Raw genomic sequence first — 15,498 nt, 5'->3', positions numbered from 1 at the left:
GGCACAGGGTTGTCCTGTGCAGGACTTAGCCAAGTTCGGCTAAGTCCTTTTTTTTTTTTTTTAATGGCAAAAATCACGGTGCCGCGTACGTCCAACCCTAGGGTTATGCCCGTAGTCCGATCCAGCCGTGCCCTGGATGCCACCCAGGGGGTTTTTATTTGTAGAGTGTAGTATTTTTCAATGTTTGTGGGCGTGGATCGAGTATATATATCCTAGTTACACTCGGATCCCACTCGTCCACGCCCATAGTTAGGGAAAAGAAAAGATACATGAGTGATACCTCGACGCCGAGAAGTGTGTTCGCTCCGCTTTCTCCGGAGCGGTTCCACGAGGTCATTGTAGCGCTTGGTGGCGCTCTAGTCGGTGTGGTTCTTCGTCGTCTTCGTCATGTGTGCTCGGAGTGAGCGGAGTGACGCTCTAGTTGAGCTGGGCGCGGTCCACGCCTCGTACGCCAGCGCTAAGTCCTGACCATTGGGTTAAGCCCAATTTGGCTAAGTCTTGACTTAGCCAAATTGGGCTAACCTTAGTGGGCTGACCCACTAAGGAGGCCAGCCCTCTACGGGCCAATCCAGGCCCGCCAGCCCATTCTGCCGCTCCGCCGCGGCCGCACGGCCGCCGCTGCTCCGGCGATCGCCGGAGTAGGTAAATTTCATATTTTTCATATTTAAAATTAATTAAAAAATAAAAAAAATCAGAAAAATCGGAAAAAATTGTTTTCTACGTTAAAAAAATCCAAAAAAATTTGGAAAAAAATCTAGAAAATTAATATAAGCTATTTAAAGTCATTTTAACACCTAAAACATTTCAAAAAAAATCTCTATTTCTCATTTTTAATGCTTATAGTTGTGTTTTTCATGGAATTAATCCCAGAAAATTCTAAAAATATTTATTTCTGATTAATTTGCTAAGATAAAATAGAAAAATTAGTTTAGAAATTTGAATTTTGTGTTTCTCCTTGTACTCTGGCTTAATTAAAAACATAGGGAATTCTGAAAATTACCAACAAATCTAGAAACATCTCTTAATCTAAAAAAAGAATATAGTATTTTTCACGTTTAAAATCATTTTCTTCATCCCAAGCTTGAGAAAGAATTCTGAAATTAAATTTCTGCCTCTCCGTGGATCGACCCCTTACTTGCCCTATATTAATTATAGAGTATTTAAGTGGAAATTTTCATAAATATTGTTGGTTAAGTCTGAATCAAAACAACGACATAAAACCCCTTAAATTTGGACTTATCAGTTCTGTAGGCTTGATAATTCAGAAATAACTACTCTATTAGATAATAAAATGGGAGATTTAATCTCCTAGAAATTTAACATTTTTTAAGTTTTTTTTCTTAATATGCACTTGGGATATCTTGGTAAATATCTCAATTTCTCCTCTCAATCCTAGTAAGGGCTTGTACATGCCACTCAAGCCAAGCGATTTAGAAGTTCAGACCAAAATCAAGAAGAACGATCAAGAAATTCAACTAACAACATCCAAAATACACCAAAAATTCAAATACAAAGAAGGAAAAGGTACCAAACAGGTTGATCCAAGCTGGAGCTCCTCTCTGTCTTGCAGCAGTGATAGAGCACCATCCAGAATGAGCTCCCCCTCTCAAAATTCAGCTTTTATACTTAGGTTACATTGGTGAAAATTACCATTTTACCCCCATTTAGTAATTAATTTTTATCTATCAATGTAGGCTTTATCTGAATGATCTAACAACACATTGAACGAGGAGGTCAAGACAAGAAAGTCCATCAAAAAGTCATCACAATCGGACTTGAGGATAAAAAGTTATGAATAAATGAATTTAAACTAATTTGGCCATTGGATTTAAATCCATTTATTTATTAATTTTCTTTTAAAACAAGCAATGCCGTGTTGTCTTCTCATTGGCTGACGATTTTTGAACTTCAATTGGTGGGTTTGTTCTCGTTGCACCACGTACCCCCTGGCAAAAATAAAAACAAAGAAAAAAAATCAAAAGAAACAGACGTTGTACATTTTGAAACACACTTAAGTGTGTGTTTTTTGGCTGTGCTAACAAATCGCAAAATGCCACATCACCACCCGTGCGTGCGCGTTGTATGCGCCGCGTGGGCGGTGAACTTACCTCCCGGTGGTGTCCATCATCAAGCGCCGTCGGATTCTCATCGGACGGCTAAGAGGAGGCCACGTTGATGCCTGAAAAAATTGCATGGACATTTTGCATAAAAGCCCTTTTAAAAAATGTGAAATTGTTGTTGGACGCCGCCTAGTAGTATTTGTGTACGTGCCCTTCCGCACTCTCTCTCCTCCAAATTTTTCCTGAAATCACAAAAATACCAAGGCAATTTTCAATTGAATCCCTGTAATTTTCTCATAATTGGATCTATGTCCCTGCCGAAACGACCGAGAGCTGTTTTTAGGGGTATAATTGCAACACAAATTTATGAAAAGCCCCTGAAAGTTCCCAAATTACTTTAAAACTCATTTTTGCCTTACAAATATATCCTTTTGCTCTTTAAAAATTCATTTCTTCCTCAAATAAATCCCAGAAAATCCAAAAAATCCTAAAACATCCTACAAAATTCCAAACAATTCTAGAAAATTCAGTAATTCACCCCCAAACCAATTAACCTCAAACTTAAATCTTAGACCTGCCATTTTTTTTTAAAAATAATTATTTCAAGCTTAAATAAATCCCAGAAAATTTATAAAATTAACAGAAAATTAGGGAAAAATCAGAAATCACTTGGAAACATTTTACATGTAAATATATAATAAAAACCTCATTTTAAACTCTTTAAATGCATAAAATTGTGTTAATAGCATGAAATAAAGACCAAATTGAGGGTTTTATCATTGGCCTAGATTTGGATGAATAAAATGACACACAGCGGAAAACTTTTGCGAAATTGAAAGGCATTGATAAAACTATGAAACGAAGTACCTTTACACGGATCGCATCCGTGATTTCTTGGATCCAAGAGCGAGCCAAGTCGAGCTACTCAAATGTGCAAGCTCCAGATGTATCCACTTGATCCTCAGCATGTCATATCTCCTCCTTTTCATTGACGAGCCCCGTTCTATCTCCATCGTCATCGTTATGTCATCTCGATCGCATAGGGCATGAAGAGGGCATGTGGGGATAAGGTAGAAGGGGAAGGCCCCCTGAACAATACTAGCCTTGGTGAATTTTCTTCAGGGCCTTCCCCTATATATACTAAGGGGGTATTTTACATAAAGACCTCAAAAACTAAAGTATATCTTCTGACGTCCAAAAGAACATTTGTGTGTGAACCTTGAGGCCCATTATCAATCTAGTTAAGGACTCCAATGGCCCGATAACCTTTATTGGCCTTCCAAATTAATTAACTATATCATCATATAGATTAATTAATCTTAGATCAATTTAACCCAATCGATAGATCGAGTCTCCAACACAGGGGATGCCGAGATACACCTCATATTCTAGAAGATACAAAGGAGTGTGTATCGACTCACTCATGGAACCTGCTCGTGATGAACAAATCCCTCATCCATTGGACACTCCTAGGATGACTTAGGGTATGGTCAACTGTCAAACCTTAATCGGTCATCTGAGTTAGTACTAATGCATTTCGAAATCATCGGAGAACTCCTCTGATATTTCACTACCTTGGCTATGGACTTCATCACATCATCTTCCTTGAGCTGTCACCTCTTATATTGAGGGTAGGCGATCCCATCTGGAATAAATCATCTTCGTGAACTTCTTGATGCACCCGAACTAACACCGTTTAGAATCCCATGATTAGAAACACGTTGGCCATAGTCAAAGTACAACAGTCCGTCCACAAGACGTCTTTGGTGTCTCATGTCTAAGGACCACTTATACAATCATGACGTGAATAAACCTGATAGATAGTTTGGTATAATAACATTCAGGGATTCGTATGGATCAATTCAGTGAACTCTTTCTACTAAAGAGCATCCATTATCTATCCTTAGTGTCTCCACATTAATGGCTATGGGAACGGCCATACTCATCATATGAGTGAGGCTAGATAGAGTTATTCTATCTGGATACTTCTATGTCCTTCTCGCGTATCCTTTGAATATGAATATTTAGAACACATACTTAAAGACTAGTGATCTCCGTATTACGATCTCATTATAATTTACTAAGTTTGATCATGTATTCATGGACTTCATTATAAGCATGGCACGTGCACTATAATGAATGTTCCATAAATGAACATGGAACGAGATGTGGAATGTGTAATTGGCTTGTGAGCCACATATATCTCCATCAACAGATGCCGGCGCCAGATATAGGAAATCAATATCAGGATACCAGTTTAAAAAATATGCACCCATTGTCCCATTAGGAAAAAATTAAAAGTTAAAAACAGAAACAAATAAATTTGTAGATACATTTTGAAAAATACACTGTGATCTATCCTCCCAACAATAATAGGTCATATGTGCTATTGGGCTCATTTTGGGTTAGGCCAGATTAAGTATGAATAATTAATTTATTGTTGATGAAATCCTTTAGGAAATATAATCAATGCTCAAACATTGTGTATATATAACTCCTTATAGTTTCGTCATGCATTTATATGTCTCACAATAAAATGATAAGTTTTTAAAGTATATTTAAATTTATATGCATGATATAACAAAAACCGATAACTGATAGCGATATTCAATATTGTCATCCAAACCTTGAGACAAAGATGAATGCTAATATTGAAATGAATTTCAGTGTTGAAAATCAGTGCTGTAACAATCAATTCCAATGTTCATCTAATACCCAGTATAAATATGGATATGGGATTAGCCCATTTCTCATATCCAATTCAGTATCGGTCCTGTCATCGGATGTTGTTCATGTAACGACTACTATCTCTCTCTCTCTCTCTCACACACACAGACTCTCTCTCTCTCTCTCACACACTAGGGATCAGTCGTCCTGATACCGGTATCAGATTATGGTATCAGGACAGGTGCTGTACCGAATACCAGAAATCAAATTTCTGGTATCTATTTTCTCCGATATTTGGATATCAGATGACGATATCAGATATCGGTTGCTATAGTACCGATATCCAATATCATGATCCGTCTCTATGTCATCATCCGCCTCCATCTCGGGGGAAGGATAACGATATCAGATATCGATGTTGGATATCGAAGTTTGATATCCAACATCTATAACCTAAGTTTTGATTCAAAATTTTGAAATGATTGGAAACTTTGGCGGACAGCGGACGGTGGACTAGATTGGCAGATTTTGGACAAATGATGATCTCAAATTTTAGGGTTTTAATTCATCGTTGGTAATTGATATTACTCAATAAAAATATATTTAACCGTACTTAAGAGTATTTAGTTAGTGATGAGTACAAATCGTCTCCACATGGAATGATGATTAAGGATTAATTTTCTCATTATAGTGATAATCGGTATAATAAGAGATAAATACGAAAATAGAATATGCGAGATCATGATATCGAGGAAATATAAGTAGAACTATGGGAAGTGTTATGGAAATAAGGTGGATGGTGCGAGGGATACTATAGTGATTGAATGTGCAAACAGTATGATGATAAATATCTAGACGAGATAATGGGGACGTAAGTAAGTGAAATGATAAATGAAAAGTTGATAAAAAACTATAATTATGATAACCATGATGTCAGGAGAGGAACGACATAAGGCGAAGACACTTACCTTAGATCCTTACGTTTTTCCAGGATATCGACAATTTACGAGTGTCGTTAAGCTCCACCTATTCTCTAATGCTTCTTCCCACGTACAAAAGAAACCAAGAACACACTTGATGGATCTCAAAACTCACTATCTTTCAATCAGCCCATACAAGTAGGAAGCAAGTTCGAAATGAACTTCAGAATGATCCAGACTTCTATTTATATATCAGAGGGTATGGATGGAAAGAGGAGGGGTAGACAAAGCAATGCTGAAAATTTCAGCTCAATCGGAGTTGTAGATCAAAAGTTATGGCCATTTGAAGCTGAGCCAATCCTAGCCCTTCATTTCTATCTCTCTCCTTGTCAGAGTCCTCATTTTCCCTATCCATTAAGAAGTCAAAGTGCCTGAGGTTCTGAAGTGTTTTATATTCCGTGCTGGCCCTTTTCATATTCCGCACCACGTGCACCTGAAAAAGAACAAATAAAAAACAAAAAAACATTAAAAGATGTTTTATCAAGGCTAACGTGGCAGCACGTCAGCACGCCACGTCACCTTCTTTCTTCTTTCTTTTTTCTTCTTTCTTTGTTATAAATGAGTGGACGTGATTGCACCACGTCACCCTGTGCCAAAAAAGCCAAAATACTTTAAAAAGTCATATTAAATAAAATAAAAGCTCAAAAAATACGTATAAAATATATTTCAACTTAGAAAAATTATGTCTTTCCAAATTTAGAGTCAAAGAATTCCAAAAAAAATATTCTGTCTCAGAAATTATATTATTTTAGAATCTATTGTCAAAAAATTCCCAAAAAATTTACATAAATGTATAAAATTCAGACATTCATTCTAAAAATAGATTTAATCATTATAAGCTTGATAACATGCAAATATGAGTTATCTAATGCAAAATAGAATGTAAATATGATCATATTAGCGTACTAAATAGGAATGTTATCAATTCCCTCTTATCTTTATTGTGTTATTGATTACTGGTTTCTTCTTTGTCTTTTCTTTCTGGTTAGTCATTTTACAATTGTTAGATTACCCTTGCATTTATTTGGATTTAGGTGTGTATAAATTTTCAAAACTGTCTTCCGTTGTTAAGATTTTTAAGCATATCGTATCATAATGTGTTCCTGTAATCTAGTATAAACAAACATTGATTACCGGCTTATAGTTCTCAGAAGAATGCACACATCTAGAAGTAATGCCCTGCCCCAAGCCTCCTCTAGGGCAGGATCCCAAGGTCACCAAGATACCAACACTAATGAATAATGTTCATAATACTAATGGTCTGCCCTGATCTAACATACGAGATACTCAATCTCTAAATCATAATATTCATGTTCTACTACTAATAACAGCTAAAGAGTAATGCTCCTAAAATTTAGAACATAATGTCATAAGTTTTACAACCTCTACAATTATATATTAGTTTCAAATTAAATTAACATATGAGATACTCAACCTCTAAATCATAATATATTTAATTCAACTAATTAGTATATTTTCATCCATTTAGAGAGTTTACAATAGGGTCATCATCATATATTTATACGTTAATCATTATTTCAAGTGAATTTTGGTTTTATTAAAATTTTTTTGTTAATTTATGAATTTATGGAATTCATTGGGGCCTGGAATAACGGTGTTTAATAAGAAATTACAGTTCTCAAAATTAAATTTAAGGTTATCTATTGTGTGGATGAATTACTGAATTTTCACGATTTTTCTATAATATTCTTGAATTTTTCGGGAATTTATTTGTGGAAAGAATGACATCTTAACTAGAAATAAGATATAATTATAATGCAAATAAGCTTTTAGAGTAATTTCTAAAGTTGGAGGGACATGTTTTCCTTACAAATATGCCCCTATCACACATTGCAGGAGTAAAAATCTAATAAAATTATTTGCAGGGGCTTATTGAATTAATTTGGATTTTCCTATAGTTTTTCCTAAGGAAATTTGGAGGACAGAGAAGCGGAACGGCATTTCTCCAATTATTTTACGGGCTGCATCCATTTGCGCACGCAACTTAAAACATGGACTTTTGCGCAAAATGGCATGACAAAATATATAATTTTCATAATTTTAGTATTCTTCCATATGGGATCACAGGAGTCCGGACAAAAAAAATGGATATCGTTTCCGATATCCAGATATCAGAATACTATATCCGGTATCTGATATCCGCCTCGTCCTTGTGAGAATGAGCCTTGCATGACCACGTCCAGTGGTCGTGCGGGAACTGCTCTAACGTGGGCCACGTTAGAGCATGTTCTGCGGTTATGCAGAAAGTTCTGCATAACTGCCGAACGTGAATTACTGGCCAAACGTGGCCAGTAACTGTTTTCTCTCTCTCCCTCTCTCCTTTGAGTTTTTCCCTATAAATAGGGACTTTATTCTCTTGTTTAAAGAGAAGAAGTTTTTTACCTCTTCAACGAGTTATTTCCCTTTTTGATCCTGCTGTCCCCTGGGTTGCTGTGGTGATCACGCCGACAACGTCTAGGAGATCGTCGTCTCTCCGGCGCAGTTCTGACATTTGGTATCAGAGCGGGTTGCGGGCAGAATCTCGGTCGCGGCAACGTTAAAGTCGTTGGCATCGAGAACGCGCAATCGACACGATGGCAGGAGGCAAGAACGGGAGAGTCGAAAGGGTGATTCGTGAGGTGAGCGTCGGGACTGGGTTTCCAATGCTCACCAAGACCAACTACTCCGACTGGGCACTTCTCATGAAAGTCAAACTCAAGGCGCGTATGCTTTGGACGATCATTGAGAATGGGGGTGCGGAACCCCATGAAGAAATGCAGGCACTCGACGTGCTCTGCAGTGCCGTGCCGCCAGAGATGTGGCCGATGATTACGAGCAAGGAGACGGCGAAGGAGGCATGGGACGCTATCGCCACCATGCGGATCGGCGATGACCGCGTCAAGAAGACGTCGGCGCAGAACTTGCGACGACAGTTCGACTCGGCAACGTTTAAGGAGGGAGAGTCCATTGAGGACTACGCATTGCGTCTCAACAGCATGGCGTCGACCCTCACCACCCTTGGCGACAAGGTCGGAGAGACGCAAGTGGTGGAGAAGATTATTCGTAGTGTTCCCCAGCGTTTCAGGCAGGTTGTGGTCGCGATCACGACGCTGCTTGATGTGTCGACACTCACCGTTGCGGATCTGACGGGTCGACTGAAGGCTGCAGAAGATGCTTTCGAGGAACCGCCGTTGGCGATGCACCACGATGGCAAGTTGTACCTGACTGAGGAGGAGTGGGACCTGCGGCGTCGGAAGCGTGATGCCGACAACAAGCCGGCTGGTGGGAGTAGCACCGCGGCGCACCGTGGTAGGCGCGGGCGAGGGCGCGGTCGTGGCAGCGACAAGAGCTCGTCGTCAGGCCGACCCAGCGGCGATGAATGTAGGAGATGTGGGAAGATGGGCCACTGGGCCCGCGAGTGCCGCTCAAAGCCTAAGAAGGAGCAGGCCCACGTCGTCCAGCATGAGGAGGAGGCCTCGCTCCTTCTCGTGGAGTCAAAGCCGGTCATATCGACGGTATTGCCACCAACCTCCACTCTCAAATTTCTGCTATGACTTTGTCGGCAGAAAGTCGGCCCGGGTGCAAGCCCACCACCGCCGGGAGCGAAAGGGGTCCTCGTCAAGAAAGGGGCCGCCAAAGAGGAGAAGAAACCAGGCCCCTAGATCCATCTCCACGAAGAAAAGGTGTTCGCCCACCTTGGAGAGGAGGAGAAGTGCGACGAGGAGGTATGGGTCATGGACACAGGTGCCACGAACCACATGTCAGGTTCCCGCATGGCCTTCACCGAGCTAGACACGACGGTGCTTGGGACAGTACGTTTCGGTGATGATTCAGTGGCACGGATCGAAGGACGGGGGACGATAGTGTTCCAGTGTAAAAACGGCTTGCAGCGGTCCTTCAGCAGGGTGTACTTCATTCCTCGATTGACGACGAGCATCATTAGCGTCGATCAACTCGATGAAGCCAAGTACCGAGTCAACATCGAGAAAGGTATGATGACGGTTCATGAGCCAGGTGGAAGGCTCCTTGCGAAGGTGATGCGTGGAGCAAATCGACTGTACATCCTTCAAGTCAAACTGGTTCGACCAGTATGCTTAGCAGCACAGGGAGTCGATGAAGCTTGGAGATGGCACGCGCGCCTCGGCCATGTCAATATGGCCGCATTGAAGAAGATGTCTAAAGAGGAGCTAGTGCGTGGCTTGCCAGAAGTTGGTCAGGTGGACAAACTGTGTGAGGCGTGTCTTGTTGGCAAGCAAAAGCGGTCACCGTTTCCTGTGCAGGGAGAGTACCGGGCACGACGCATTCTGGAACTAGTACACGGCGATCTCTGTGGACCGTTAGTACCGGCAACACCAAGCGGTAGCAAGTTTTTCCTATTGCTCGTAGACGATCGAAGCCGGTATATGTTGGTCACCATGCTGCTTTCAAAGGACCGTGCCGCGGAGGCCATCAAAGAGATCAAGGCTCGGGCGGAAGGCGAGTCTGGATTGAAGATGGGTGCACTCCGTACCGATCGAGGCGGCGAATTCACCTCACATGAGTTCGCAGAGTACTGTACAGAAGAAGGTATTATCGTCAATACACCGCGCCATACAGCCCGCAGCAGAATGGCATCGTCGAGCGCAGGAATGGTACGGTGATGGCAACCGCGAGGAGCATGCTCAAGGCGAAAGGGCTACCGGGCTGGGTATGGGGTGAGGCTGTGGCTACTGCTGTGTACATCCTCAACCGGTGCCCAACGAAGAGCGTGGACGGCATGACGCCGTTTGAGGCGTGGCACGGGAAGAAGCCGGCGGTGCACCATATGAGAGTGTTCGGATGCATCACTTATGTCCGGGACACAACGCCGCATCTCAAGAAGCTGGAAGACAACGGCCGCAAGATGATTTTCATTGGCTACGAACGTGGGTCAAAGGCCTATCGTGTCTACGACCCCACCACGAGCCGTGTCCATGTGACACGGGACGTAGTGTTCGACGAAAATGCCCAGTGGGACTGGGGCAATAGTGCGAAGCAAGGAGATGCGGGCGGCCACCACAACATTTTTGCATTGGAGTATGCGATCGGGAACCAGACGTCTCTTGTGGCTGGTAGCGCCATCGAAGTATTTAATGATGATGCGCAGGGACTAGAGCCAATCTCGCCACCGTCTATGCATTCCGGTGGAGGAGAAGTGCTTAATGAAGATGGTGGAGAAGAGGTGGAGTTTGCCACTCCGCCTAGTGTTTGCATTGATGACCTGGATACGGATCATGATGAAGATGCACCACCCGCTTCCGCAAGATCAATGATGTCATCAGGCCAGCTCGCTCGGGCTCGCTATGGCGTTACTCGCAGAGGAGCTCCATGTTGTAAGTCCCGATGAGCCTCTATCCTTTACTGAAGCACATAGCCACCCAAGCTGGAGGAAGGCTATGGAGGAGGAGATGGCGTCGATCGAGGAAAACAGCACGCGGTCCCTGGTCGATCTCCCGCGGGCGACGGGCAATCGGTTTGAAGTGGGTGTACAAAGTAAAGCGGATGAAAGCGGAGCCGTGGCGAAGTACAAGGCACGACTGGTGGCAAAGGGCTATGTTCAACGCCAAGGGATCGACTATGATGAGGTGTTCTCACCGTGGCACGGCTGGACACGCGCGCTTCTCATTACTCTCGCGGCACACGAGGGGTGGGAGGTGCACCACATGGATGTCAAGTCGGCATTCCTGAATGGTGATCTCAAGGAGGAGGTGTACGTGGAGCAGCCAACCGGTTTCATCAGCAAAGGCAACGAGCACAAGGTGTTCAAGCTGAAGAAGGCTCTCTATGGCTTGCATCAAGCGCCTAGGGCTTGGAATTCGAAGCTGGATGACACACTGTTGTCGTTTAGATTCAGAAGGAGTCCCTTAGAGCACGCCATCTACACCAGGCAGAACGGGACTGCCCAGCTGGTGGTCGGGGTGTACGTCGACGACTTAGTGATCACCGCACCAACCGCATTTACATCAGGCAATTCAAGGTGGAGATGGCTCGAGCATACAAGATGAGCGACCTTGGCCTGCTCCGCTACTACCTCGGCATTGAGGTCAAGCAGGGCATGGAGGGCGTCTTGATCAGTCAAGGAGCCTATGCCGCCAAGATTCTCGAGAAGAGCGACATGACGGGGTGCAATTCTTGTCAAGTGCCGATGGTAACCCGCCTGAAGTTGAGCAAGAGAAGCACAGAGCCGCTGGTGGATGCAACAACGTACAGAAGCATCGTGGGTAGTCTCAGGTATTTGGTGAATATTCGTCCAGACCTGGCGTTTGCTGTTGGCTATGTGAGTCGCTTTCTGGAGGAGCCACGAAAGGATCACATGGCCGCTGTGAAGCAGATTCTCCGGTATGTAGCGGGGACCATGAACTGGGGTCTCTGGTACGGAAGAAAGAAGGAGCAGATCCGACTGACAGGCTTTAGCGATAGTGACTTCGCTGGTGACGTTGATGCTCGGAAGAGCACGACTGGAGTTATCTTCTTCTTGGGCAACAGCCCACCACGGCAGTCTATGAAGCAGAAGGTGGTGGCCCAGTCTAGCTGCGAGGCGAGTACATTGCGCCGCCAATGCTACCTGTCAGGCAGTGTGGCTCGCCGGTACTAGCAGAGGTGCACGGCTCAGCACCATGCATACCAAAGCTAAGGGTGGACAACAAGTCTACCATTGCGTTGATCAAGAATCCAGTTCTCCATGGACATAGCAAGCACATCGAAGTCAAGTATCACCTTGTCCGAGAATCCGCAGAAAAGGGCCAGATCAACATGGAGTTCATCAGAAGTGAAGAACAGTTGGGTGACATTCTAACAAAGCCACTTGGGAAGAACAAGTTCCATGAGTTTCGCAGCAAGATTGGCCTCGTTGATGTCCGTGGTGAACACAACAAGGCTCAGGAGGAGAATGTGAGAATGAGCCTTGCATGACCACGTCCAGTGGTCGTGCGGGAACTGCTCTAACGTGGGCCACGTTAGAGCATGTTCTGCGGTTATGCAGAAAGTTCTGCATAACTGCCGAACGTGAATTACTGGCCAAACGTGGCCAGTAACTGTTTTCTCTCTCTCCCTCTCTCCTTTGAGTTTTTCCCTATAAATAGGGACTTTATTCTCTTGTTTAAAGAGAAGAAGTTTTTTACCTCTTCAACGAGTTATTTCCCTTTTTGATCCTGCTGTCCCCTGGGTTGCTGTGGTGATCACGCCGACAACGTCTAGGAGATCGTCGTCTCTCCGGCGCAGTTCTGACAGTCCTTACCCATTCGATATCCATCTCCAATACCAGTTTTCACCTATCGGATGGATACCATCCAACATCCGATATCCAATATCAGACACCGTCCCCTTTTTTTCTGGAAATCGGATATCGAATGTTCCATACCGGCTATTGGACGGACAATCCCTTTCTCACACTACTTGTCCCTCCCCATCTACTTTGTCTCTCATTGTCATTCTCCCTCTCTCTCTCTCTCTTGCCATAACTATTCTTCTCTCCATTCCAATCTTCATTTCTATCTCTCCATTTCTATGAATGTAATCTCCCTCCAACGTATTACATATTTCTATTTATCGGCCAAAAAGTGGGCTCGATTAAAAAAACTAAAAATATGACAGAACTCCCAACCCAGCCCCAGCTTTTCAGTAAACCACAGTAAAATTCTAATTACAAGGGGAGGATGATGACGATTCGTCCCCATAATTCATCATTCCTCATCGGTCCAATCTTCATCCGCAGGATGACGATGACGAGACAAAATGTCATCGTTAATCTGATGGAGGATGAAGATGACGGCGCGAAATCGCCATCGTCATCAATCTTTCGTCGTATGAGAGTGAAGATGACAAGACAAAATCGTGATCCCCAGTATGACGAAAACAGATTTTTTGATGACGATTAATTTTCCTGTCTTCGTGATGTTCTTCTGATCTTCTCTCCCACCCGGAAAAGGAAAAATCAACAAAAAGATCGAACCTTTTTTCCGCCAAGAAAAATCACGCTGTTTATCAAACTATTTCTGAAATCCAGCGCCATTGCTGTCATTCACATCAGCTATTCGGCGGACCTTCTCCTCTTTCAGTCGTCTCTGATCCTCCACCATGGATTCGAACACCTCCAGCAGCTCATCGAGCCCATCAATGGCATCTCCGCTCAAACACTTCAGAGCGCAAACAATACTCTCAATAGTGGAGAGGCAGCCGGCGCGAGGCTGATGCCTGACCTCCTTGTACAAACTCTCGGCCTTCGCCGGAAGCTTAATCCTCGGAAGCAATTGGAGCCATGGGTTCTCGTAAAACATCCTCCTCGCCTTGTCCCAAGTTGCGTCCAGCAAGAACAGATGCTTCACATCGAAGTCAATTGCTTCAAGATCGACGGCGGCTTTTCCTGGAAAAAGAAGAGCTGATCTTGGCGCAATCAGAAGGTGAAATTCCTCGAACGATCCATGATTCATGATCCCGTTCTTCCCCTTCGTCTGAAGTTTCTTCACGGTGAATCCATGCAAGGCAGCAGATTTCAGAACTGGGTTTGACATCGCCCACGAAATATCTGGCCTCGCCGTGCGCTTCAGAGAGATCTGTACGTTGCGTGGGGAGCAAGTGATTCTATACAAGTCTGCCTCCGTCGCGGCGCAGACTTCTTCGCCCGTAGTCTTCGAATCTCGAAACGACGCGAATTCTTGACAGATCTTCTCTCCTCCGTCGCTCCGTTGAACGGCTGGGTCGTGGCCAGAGCGGGAATCGATCAAGGCCGACGCGTTGGAGATGAGATCCGGGCGTTCAATCCCGAGCGGACGGATGGAAAAATCGGCCTGGAAGAGGACGTCGGAGACGGAAACCACGGCGATGTTCTTGAGGCCGATCGAGGCGACGCGAGCAGTGTTGAGGGGGTGTTTTCCTTCGAGGCTGTGTTGGAGGATTGTGACGCCGATTGGATTGTCGATTGGGGGAGATTTGAGGCGGGAGCAGAGGCAGACGGTCGCGGGCTTCACGCATCTATCGCAGAAGGGTCTCCTCCGACGAGTTTGCGGGACTGTGACGGTCGATGGAAGCTCCTCCTTCGCTTCGCCTCCCTCCATGGCCATGGCGAGGAATCTCTCAAGCTCTTCCCGCGCGAAGGAATTAGGGTTTTTGAATGGGAAACGACGAACTTTTCGTTCGTCTTAAATTCCGTCAACGTCATCGACCCTATTTGTTGATGACTCATTTTGATCGGGGTTCGAATTTAATTGATCGGAGGGCCGGTCTGGTTTAAGTTGGCCCGTCGAGCTGGACCAAAGCTAACAAAAATAAATAATAAATATTAATATTGTTATTTTTATAGTAGCGTTGATGAGAGAGAGGTCCCCCTCCCCGTGACTAGGGAAGGACATGCTCAGGTCACGGTCTGGTTTTGCCAAAAACATAAACCTACACCTAAAGTTCCGCCCAGTCCCGGTCTTGTTCTGGTCCTGAAATGAGTCATCAACAAAGAGGGTCGATGACATTGACAGAATGTGAAAGTTGTTAAGGACGAAGAAGACAAAGAAGAAGAAAGGAGTGAACGACTCGGCAACCACATTCATATGATATTATTCATCATATATCGCAACTACACTCTGTGTGAGAGGGAGAGGGAGGGAGAGAGGGAGAGGAAGGGTGAGGGAGAGGAGAGGAGAGAGGGAGAGGAGAGGGAGAGGAGGGAGGAGGGAGGGAGAGGAGAGGAGAGGAGAGGGGAGAGGAGAGGAGAGGAGGGGAGGGAGGGAGGGAGGGAGGGAGAGGGAGAGAGAGAGAGAGAGAGAGAGAGAGGGAGAGAGAGG

At 44.2% G+C, this 15,498-nt stretch overlaps 2 protein-coding genes across 2 annotated transcripts; one reads left to right on the top strand and one right to left on the bottom strand.

Moving 5' to 3' along the window:
• Positions 1-8,301: 8,301 nt before the first annotated feature.
• LOC144705994 (uncharacterized) lies at positions 8,302-9,369 on the top strand. Its single transcript, XM_078578879.1, has 2 exons — positions 8,302-9,222; positions 9,274-9,369. Exons 1-2 carry the CDS (start codon positions 8,302-8,304, stop codon positions 9,367-9,369), a joined length of 1,017 nt encoding a protein of 338 aa, XP_078435005.1.
• A 4,287-nt stretch (positions 9,370-13,656) lies between these two features.
• LOC144705977 (DTW domain-containing protein) lies at positions 13,657-14,852 on the bottom strand. Its single transcript, XM_078578861.1, has one exon. The coding sequence runs from the start codon at positions 14,782-14,784 to the stop codon at positions 13,714-13,716; it is 1,071 nt and encodes a 356-aa protein (XP_078434987.1). The 5' UTR covers positions 14,785-14,852; the 3' UTR covers positions 13,657-13,713.
• Positions 14,853-15,498: the final 646 nt, after the last annotated feature.

Source organism: Wolffia australiana, chromosome 7 (genome assembly GCF_029677425.1).
Source record: "Wolffia australiana isolate 7733 chromosome 7, ASM2967742v1".
Classification (NCBI taxonomy): Eukaryota; Viridiplantae; Streptophyta; class Magnoliopsida; order Alismatales; family Araceae; genus Wolffia; species Wolffia australiana.
Note: the sequence above shows the minus strand (reverse complement) of the source record. Positions and strands in the feature narration are given on the sequence as shown.